Source organism: Montipora foliosa, chromosome 3 (genome assembly GCF_036669935.1).
Source record: "Montipora foliosa isolate CH-2021 chromosome 3, ASM3666993v2, whole genome shotgun sequence".
In the NCBI taxonomy this organism is placed as follows: domain Eukaryota; kingdom Metazoa; phylum Cnidaria; class Anthozoa; order Scleractinia; family Acroporidae; genus Montipora; species Montipora foliosa.
Window position 1 is genome coordinate 56122080 of NC_090871.1, and position 10000 is coordinate 56132079.

Consider the following 10000-nt stretch of genomic DNA (forward strand, 5'->3'; position numbering starts at 1 on the left):
AAAACTTCAAAAACTTCCCAAGGCCGCGATCTTTTACTCAAAGAAGAGAAAATTTGACTTCCAGTTCCTGTCCGTCGTCTAAATGCCACCCACAAAAAAAGAAAATGTTTTACACAAGCGTTGAGATGTTGGGCCGGGAACTTGCATCTCATCGCATTTTCTATGAGTTACTACCCTCAATAAAACACAAATCCTATCAAAAATGTGTTTACTGCATGTGAAGGTAGCGAAAAGTGATACTCAAGTGAACGGAAGTGTTGGTCGGACGTAAAGGATACAAAGCTGGAAGTCTGGGGACAAGACTCCAGTTGAGACCACCATTTTAAATGTTTTGAATCCGTTCCAAAGTGAAAAACACATCATTCTTAGCTTCGGGAGATTGTAGATTGAAGCTAATAATGTTAACTTTATCTCAATGGCCAGGAGGACTGACTTTTTTTCAAAAGAACGTATGTAAGTATGTTTTTGTGCTTCAGATCAATCGTATGTTGCTTTCATGTTTTGTACGTGGTTTGTGACCCTTTGGAAAAGTAGTTTCCCACGAAACCCCCCTACCCCTTGGAAATTGCTGCCCTTTAACCCCCCTTCCCCTATGGAATTTCCAATGATCTTCCATGGTGGGGTTATGGATATTTTCTGGAACTACACATTACTTGTTACTTGTACTTTTAAATAAGTTCTAGATATAAAACAATGATGGTAAATTTTGAAGATATGTTTTGGCAGAAGCCTCTTCCCTCTTCAGTGCAAATATTACAGGAGATACATCTATCTGGATATAAATAACTAGTATATTGTTAGTAATGCCCTTGCAGGAATTCGGTATACTTTAAGTATACTTTTATACAATCCGTCAAGTACACTTTACTTGTACTAAAAGTATACTTAAAGTATACTATGATAAAGTGTACTTAAAGTACTGGCCCGGGTTGTTCAAAAGGTGGATAGCAATATCCACTGGATAAATCACCATCGCAAATCCCTGGGATAGCGCTATCCACCTTTTGAACAACCGAGGCCAGTACTTTTGGTCACTTCATATCATATCATATCATATATCTTTATTTACCCTCGGATTTTTAGAGTAGCTTGGTGTAGCTAATATCTCCGAGCATTTACCCTCCCAACCATGATACATCACAGAAGACAGACCACAACACCGGGAATTACATGCCCTACTCTTTACGACAAGTGTGCGGGTTCTTTTACGTCCCACAGGATTATGAACATTGAAGGGTTGTGAGACGGGACCTCCGGCTTATCGTCCTTATCCGAGAAGACTAGAAAGTCTAACCATTTGCAGATGTAATTAAAAAGTATACTTTAAGTACATAACCATGTATTTATTTTTAAAGTATATTTTAAGTATACTTTAAGTATTCTTCAATTATATATTGTTCAATAATCACAGTTCATTCAAAGTATTACTTGCAGCTTTTTGGGCCGGGGCCAACACTGCTGATCCAGGGTTTTCGATAAGAATTTTATTAGGCGGCAAGACCTCAGGAGAAGGTGCAGAATATACAAAGCAAACCCAAGTTACACTTTCCAAGGGCCGAACGCACAAGCTTCTAGGGGTGTCCAGGGACATCCTTCCCTGGGACATTTTTGAAATTTGGGCCTCTTAGAATGCATTTCCTGCCAACTCTTATTGAAAATCCTGCTGATCTACAGAAAACAGCTTACAATTCATTTTAAGTATCCACAAGTTTATTGCAAAACTCAAAAGGGTTGATAAAAACACATTAAGAAATGTGTGGGACACTACAAAAAACCATTGCAGTCAAGGTAACAGTTAACATCATGGCTCATACACACAAAAATAGAATACAAATTTCAAAGCAGATACTTCTTTTATTGCATGTACCTATTAGTAAACATTTTTAATTCAGATCAAAACCTTTGGACTAGGTTACAAAAAAGGCTTTTAAAGATTTCAGATAAACCACAGAACTATAACAAGTCTGCAAAGAGTAAGCCTCAAAATCAAACCATAAATGGTCAGGGACACAGAATTTGCTATGATGCATCTTTCTCTGCTGTAAAGGACCTTTTCCAGTGCTACCCCATCAAAGAATTTCTTCAGGAGGTGTCTCTTACTCTTTCATGGCAACTAAAATATACAGATGTACATCAGGTGTTAAATCAGTGATCATTTCTATTACAATAATATATTACGTGGAGAGTAGACTCACAAATTTGGCTCCCTTTACTTACATGTAAACATCAATAATAGTTTTCTTAGGAATTAATTCTGCATTGAAAAGTGACAGTATTTGTAAACAAGAACGAATCATTTGTCAATCGTATACACGAATTATATATTCGCCATCACGATAAAGCACCTTATACCAAATCATTTACTTCACCATTGATCTAAAACTTAATTTTTCTTGTTAAAGGTTTACCAATAATTATCACAGGGTTATAGCATTTAAGCCAAACTACGTATCCTTGCCGGAAAAAAAATTGAATTGAGGTATTCGTGGTGGCCAACTCAGGGTTCGAAATTGCAACCACCTGGTCGCCAATGCGACTGAAAGTTGCACCCTAGCGACCGGAGTTTTCACGCTGGTCGCCTGAGCTGGCAACTGATCATGAAGTCTTTTAGAACATGAATTTCTTGTCAGGGCTGTCAATAATTTTTGAAGTACAGTAGGCGGGGAAATAAAAAACGTAGCCGGGGGACAAACATTTACTGGTGTGACTGTCAATGAGAGGGTGGGGGAGGGGGATGGGGATAAGGGTTTTGGGAAACAATATAAAACTTTTCGAAACATGTTTTTATTTCAATGCAACTTTTACATGGTGTAAATTAAATGCCGCTACTGTCCCCTTTCTCTATGGTAGTCATTTTCCATTCCTATAATGCTTTTATCATGACAAAACAGGGCTGCAATGAATTTAAACTTAACTCCTTAAAATTGATAGCTCTGAGCTACTGTACTTCACTCCCACAAGAAAATTCTGAAATGTCTTGCTTAACAGTCAGTGAGTACAAAGACCACACTGTCTTTTTTGGCTGTCAGTGTCTATAGATCGATGCTTTATGCATTGACAATAACTTAGCTTTACTGTCGATTCTACATGGAATGATTTAACTGTCAGTCACTCATAAAACGCATCGTTTTCAAAGCCCTCATCATCAAATTCATCAACATCATCAGGGACATCAGGAAGATCACAAGCTTTACAAAAAGCCTCCACTTCTTCTCTCGCACAGTCATGCAGTGCCTGGCATCTCTTTTGACAGTCGACGTGAGTCGTGACTATTGGCGTGACAAAGAGACATTGAATAAGACTGGGAACGAGTGAAAGTAGCCCGTGACGATCATGACCAAGAGGCAAGAGCAAAAAAGACGTGGCGGCAAGACCTTGTTAAGAACGTAACACGTCCGAGCGATGCAGCGCGTCCGGTTTAAACTATAGATACCTAAACCCCTATATCAAATTAAAGCTTATAGAGCTGGCTATCAAACCATATCATAAATTTTGAAATTAAATGAATTGTCGAAGTTTTCACGACGTCTAAATGCGAGCGTCCGAATCATGTTTCCTAACCTACAAGTCAAAGCAAATTTTGCTTTTCGCTATTTTATTTTGTTCCTCCGTTTCCCGACCCAAAGCGCTAAGAAAAGGTGTCTGCGTTTTGCCATACTCAGTTACAGTGAAAAGTTATAGAACGTTTTCGAAATAATATTAAAAGAACGTGAAGTGTTTGTACATAAACCCCTCTCAGAGAAAAAAATATTTTGAAACAAAAATACATTGAGGCACTCTTGAACAACTATTGTCTCCTGGGGTGGTGCATTTGACTGATCTTTGACTTTGGGTCCCGTCCCCACGTGGGGCAAGAGTAGAACTGGGAGCCAGCACTGGTATTCGAATTTCTAAAGATGGCGGAAAGCGTGAGAGCCCGGGGGTTGGGGGTGGGGGGAGTTCTCTTCTATATACGCTATGTAGGTACTCTGTATGTGCCGCCCGATAGGGTAGGGTTTTCAAGGTGCTCAGGGTATCCTTTTTGGTATTTTTGGCATTGTGATCCTTAGATATTCCTTAGATATGGTCACTAAATTGCAGTATCCACCCCAACGTGCAAAACATAAAAAGATATGGTCTATTAAAACTGCCCCACGCCTGAATACACGTTTTCAAGTTTAACAAAGCGATTTAAGAGGGACCTTTATAGCTTGTATGGGCCTTAAAAAGGGTATTGAATCTCGGTTTTCTACCCTCAAAAGGTGATTCCTTAGAAAAAAAAAAGTTGTCAAACAATGTCATTGAAACTTTCCCTGAATGTTAATGGTGATGGTAATGGTCATGAATTTATAAAGCGCATTTTCTATTAACATATTCAAGTGCGCTTTACAAGCAAGGGATCTATGGGTGAGATCGGACATCAGCATATATAGGCGCCGCTGGCAGCCGCTATCAGTCCATTAGCGATCTCAACCCAGCACATGAATGAATAGCCCATTTCCGCGAGTTGCTGCATGCCTCAGTTTCAAAGCGAGTCTTGGTGCACAACCATTCAAATGGAAATGAGTTGCATATTCTTATGCAAATGAAACTCGTTTCCCTTACAATAGTTGAGGCTTAAGACTCGCTTCGAAACAGAGACAAACAGCAATTCGGAAATGGCCCATTAAATGAGCCCTGACCACAATACCGGGAGTTCCATGCCCTACTCTTTACGAATAGTGTGTGGGTTTTTTTTTACGTCCCACTGGGTTGTGAACATTGAAGGGTTGCGAGACGGGGCCTACGGTTTATAGTCCTTATCCGAGAAGACTTCATAGCCTTAACCATTTGCAGATGTAATTACAAAGGCAGCACATTTTCCTCAGTTATTTTAAGACCCTGAGTGTTGGTCCGGCCGGAGTCGAACTCACGACCTCCCGCATGGCAGCCCGATTCTCAACCAATTGAGCCACTGGTGCGCGGTGTTCCCTACTTATCCCTGTTTTGAGAACTACAATAAAAAAGATAAGTCAAAGTGCTTGCAAAAGAGATATAATGGGTCAATTGTACTCCATTGATGCCTGTACTGAGACTAATCGCCCGCGTTATTTCATCAGCTCAGGGTACATTTGGCGGTAACTAAACGAGAGGGTTTTTAAGGTATCACTTGAAAAAAAACACCTGATAGGTAGAAAGGCTCGGGAATATGGAGCACTGTCTTACATAGTGTATGGAAAAATCACTAACTTAAAATGGCGTCGACTCAAAACGTTTCTCGAGTCGTTGTTTTCAAGATCATAATTTACATCGCTGGGTAAATATCCCGAAAATATCCCGACTGTTTGCTTTCGTTTTGTGGTTTTCTGGCTGCTAGTCACGCATGACTGACACCAAATACATTTACATTTTTAAAGCATGCTCAATACGAAATGTGGAGGCGGCGAGCAGAGTTTTGAAATCCAAAGAAAATCGACTTATCTACAAGGAAGATCGAAAGAGACTCTGCTCGCCGGGTAGGTCCGAATTTTGTTCAACCAACAGAGAAAACTAATGGGGTTAGTTTCTTAAGGAACTGTGGTGGTACAGCGGGTGGGGAAGTGAAACACAAATATGGTGTTTATCAGTTGGGTTGATATGGTAAATTGACCACTGCAGAGAAATTTGAAAGCTGACTTTTTCACGCATAAGACCTTCATCTAAGTGAATAGTATTTCCCTTTGTTGAAGGGCTAATGCTCAAAACAACGTCATCTGGTAATTACAGGTACATATATTACCCAAGTGATAAACCCATTTGTGTGCAACAGAGTATTAAAACTGTTGAGGAGTGTAGAAAGCTTCTCCTCTCTTGACATAATTTTCTATCTTCTTTATAATCCTTGCCATCATCATCGTCGTTGTTTCTGTCATTGATATTGTCATTGATCGTCGTTGTTTCTGTCATTGATCAAAATTGGGCAAGTCAAAAAGCTAATTCCCACCTTGAGCAGTAAGGAGAAATACGTTTTTCATTACAGAAACCTTCAACTCTATCTGGAGCTGAGTTTGAAGTTGAAAAAGGTTCACCAGGTTCTGCAATCCAATCAGTCTCCATGGCTGAAGAAATACATCGTCTTCAACACGAAGAAACAAAGAAACGTAAAGAACTGAATCGAAAAGGATTTCTTCAGTTGATGAACAATTTGGTTTTCGGCAAGACGATGGAGAATCTCAGAAAGCGAGTTGATGTGAGACTTGTAACTGATCATGGAAAGCTGACAAAGCTCAGCTCAAAACCAACCTTTGTGAGCTGCAAAATCTTCAACGAAGACTTGTTTGTAGTGCACAAGATCAAAAAAAGTATTGAAACGAACAGACCAGCTTACATTGGAATGTGCATCCTGGATCTTTCCAAGATTTTGAAGTACGACTTCCATTACAATTACATCAAAGAGAAATACGGAAAGAAAGCAAAACTGTTGTTCACAGACACCACCTCTCTGACCTACGAAATAGAGACTGAAGACGTATACAACAGTGATTACCCTGAAGACTTGGATTTCTTCGACAAGACCAACAACAAAGTCAAGGATTAGGCTGTTGGAGTTCCGATCACAGAGTTCACTGGGTTGAGGTCCAAGATGTATTCCTTCGTGAAAGGAAGGCGGTGGAGGTGGAAAGAAGGCAAAGGGAGTCAAAAAGTCAGTCATCAAAAAGAACATCAAACACGAGGATTTCAAACAAACTCTCCTCAGAAACAGAGAGCATTTACACTCAATGAAGACAATCAGAAGCGAACGTTATCAGTTAAGAAGTTACGAAATTTGCAAGATCTCCCTCAGCTGCTTCGACGAGAAACGATTCATCCATGAGAGTGGAATCACAAGCTTTGTATATGGCCATTGCCGGATTCCAAAATAATTGTGAAATTGATCAAAATGGCCAAGAAAGTCGTTTTCGATTTCAACCACATTAATCCCAACATCAGCGAAGAAAAGCTTTCGGAGTTAAAGCAGATGTACAGATTCTACCACAAAAAGTTCTGGTGTTTCAAGAAGGCTTTCAGATATTTCAAGAGACTAAACTTAGGTGTGAATCTGTCTTCAGCAACGTTGGTTGCTGCTGGAGTGACAGCTGGTGGAGTAACATTGAATCCTTTGGTGATTCGAATTATCTTAACTGGTTTAAAGACTGGTGGTGAGATCAAGGATTACAAGAAGAAAAGCAAAATGTCAAAGTTCGCCTTCTCAACGTACAAAAAGGTTCTTGTCAAACTTCGCTCCTGCTTGAGGAGTGGTAAATTTGACCACACAAAATTTATCCTTGAAGTTCTGGATTAAACCATTGTTGATCTATGCCCACTCGCTGATAAATTCGAAAATCAATATGAAAGAAAGTTTCAAATAGAGAGTCTTCTTTCGTCTTTAAGAATCTTCACTTCTTGTCTGAATTCCGCTTTCCAATTCACTCAAAATTTTACCTTGAATTTTGATTTTCTCAAGAACATCTTCAACTGAACAGAGTTCCTGACTGATTTCTTTCATCAATTCTTTGATCTTTGATTGCTTTGAGAGGATCAAAATTGTTCTTTCTCAGATGCTTTTGTTTGATGAGTTTTCTTTCAAGTGAAAAATTTGAAGGAGATTCGTTGTCTTCAACATTTTCCAAAACGAAAATATTCTTCCTCGGACAGAGGTTCAGCAAAATAATAGGTAACATCAGATTTTTAACATTGACTTCAGTTTGTTTTTTTCAGAATCCGCAGATAATGATAATGAACCACGTCAATTCCACGTCCTTCTTCAATTCCCAGAGAACTCTTACAAGATTTCATTCAATCTTTAATAGAGTTCAGGGGCCCGTTTCTCGAGAGTCCCGAAACTTTTCGGGGCCATTTTCGCGTGTCACAATTCCCTCCCTTTTTATTTCAAGAACGGAAAGGATTTAAGTCGTCAAACTTCACAGACGTGTTTCTTTTAGTTAGCTTGAAAACATGTTAAAATATCGGCTTTCCAAAGCAAGCAGCTGGCATTTTCACAAATGGCTTTTCGGGCCCGAAACGTTTTCGGGACTTTCGATAAACGGGCCGGCCACTGGGGAGAGATATGAGAGCATTCTTGTCATCTCTTCAACTTCAGCTACGTGCCCTCTGTAAACAGTGTCTAGTAAAACTTCAAACTTGAAAATTCTCTGTGGAGCAGACATTTGAAACCACTGAGTATGAGTCAGTATAAAATTCTAAAACGCCACGTGGAAATGCATTGTCAAGATTACAAGTACCATTGGCTCCATTTTATCAAATTCAACAGGGCCTCGTTTACAATGTTCCAAACCGTATTTGGAGCTGTGCTTAAGGCTATCTCATTAACCCGGACCTTTTTATTTTATCTAAATCACTATGTAAGCATTCTTTATGGGAATACAGAAGTTATAGGAGATATACATAAGAAGGCTCGGATGTATGAGGATTTCCCTCCAGCCTGTTTGCTGACGCTACTTGTCGAACTGGAGCACTTTCCTGTCGTTTTTCCCTTTCGGGTAGTTGTCATCCCCTTTGCTAGCAGGTGAATGATGCGGCATCATGTGCGTCACCGCATATGGTAGTCCGAGTTTCCTTTGCAGTTGTCATGGTAGCCTCATGGTCTTGTGACATGAAGATAAACAGGATTAAAAACTTGTTCATTTGATGACAATTCAGATACGTTTTACTTTCACAACCTTCACCGTAAATTGTTCAAGTTTTCCCTCGCAACCAGAGTCTGTTTCAGGTGAAACTTGCAAAATATTTCTACACTGAATTGCAACGCTGCACTGATCTTCATTATACATGCACCATCTCTCATGGAACCTCGAATATACAAATGAGGAGGTAGATTGGGCGCAAAGGATCAGTTTCAGTGCCATGTTAATTTTGTTCTTTTCGCAATTATATCTAAATTAATGCACTGGATGTAAGCCCTTCTTTTAAAGTTTGCAGCTTCTCATTGACGTGCAGCATGTAGATGTGGCTAAGTCAATCAAAGCAAAAGTGCATTTCACTCTCCACCATGCGCATCACCTGCATTCTTCTAGACTTGTACATTTATGTGATTGGTGACCCCAGGGTCAGCAAGTTTACTTTTAACAAACACCTCAGGAATGCGATGGAAGCGGTTGATGATGTTTTATGACAAGTTCATGTATCTTAGTCAGTCTTCTCTTCATGCCAGGGGCTATTCCACATTCAAACTGGCGAGAAACTCGTATGTCAGCCATAAGTGCCCAGAGCTGTGTGACTAAGTACCTTTATTCGCTGCTTTAGATTTTATAAACTGGCTGGTTTTTCGAAACCTGGAAAGATTTATTTTGAAGTTGTCGTCACATTGACACCCTTTGCAAAGCCTAAAGGGTCTAACTTCTCATTGTCATATAGCTGCTGGATCAAACGTACAGGTGTATAAACGTATTAAGACAGTGATATGCAAAGATGAAATGCCTTGATGTTTAAAAAGGCTCCCCCCAAAAGTACCATGACAAATATTTGGAGATGAGTGAGAAGTATATGCAAAGTCATATCACGATTTAAAGGTTTAAATGTATTCATGTGGTGGGTGCAGGTGAATAGTTATTTTATTAATTAGTTTCTTATTTCATCTTATCAATACAACAGCAAATGGTTCTCATGATCAAATAACACTGGAAGAAGAGAAAAGAGGTAGGGTAACTCAACCTGGGGGATCATCAAGAGAGAACGAAGGAAGAAAAGCAATTGATGGTGAACCGGATCAGCTGCATAGTGGAACTCAAACAAGAGATAACACAGAGCCAGGTATTTTTAATTAGTAGCTTAAATACCATCACTACCAGTTACAGTACTTCTAAATGCATTCTAAGTTTTAGGATACTGTAAAACAATGATGTTAAATTTTGCAGGCATGTTTCAACAGAAGCTTCTGCCTTTTTCAGTGCAAATGCCACAGGATATCCAAATCTAAATGTAAATAACTAGTGCTTGCAATCAGTACCTATACAAATAATTGGAAGAAGTTGCGTGCATATCACAAAGATAGGCCTTAAATTAA

General features: G+C 39.4%; 1 protein-coding gene across 2 annotated transcripts in view; it reads left to right on the forward strand.

The window, feature by feature from the left end:
- LOC137997744 (uncharacterized) overlaps positions 1-10000 on the forward strand; it is a 36120-nt gene that overhangs the window by 3573 nt on the left and 22547 nt on the right. The window contains exons 1-2 of one of the 2 annotated variants that reach the window (XM_068843945.1): positions 233-453; positions 9589-9747. In XM_068843945.1, the coding sequence (XP_068700046.1) occupies positions 399-453; positions 9589-9747 (214 nt within the window). In that variant the 5' untranslated portion in view covers positions 233-398. Of the gene's footprint in view, positions 1-232; positions 454-9588; positions 9748-10000 lie in introns of those variants that run through there. The other variant, XM_068843944.1, reaches the window with a different exon arrangement.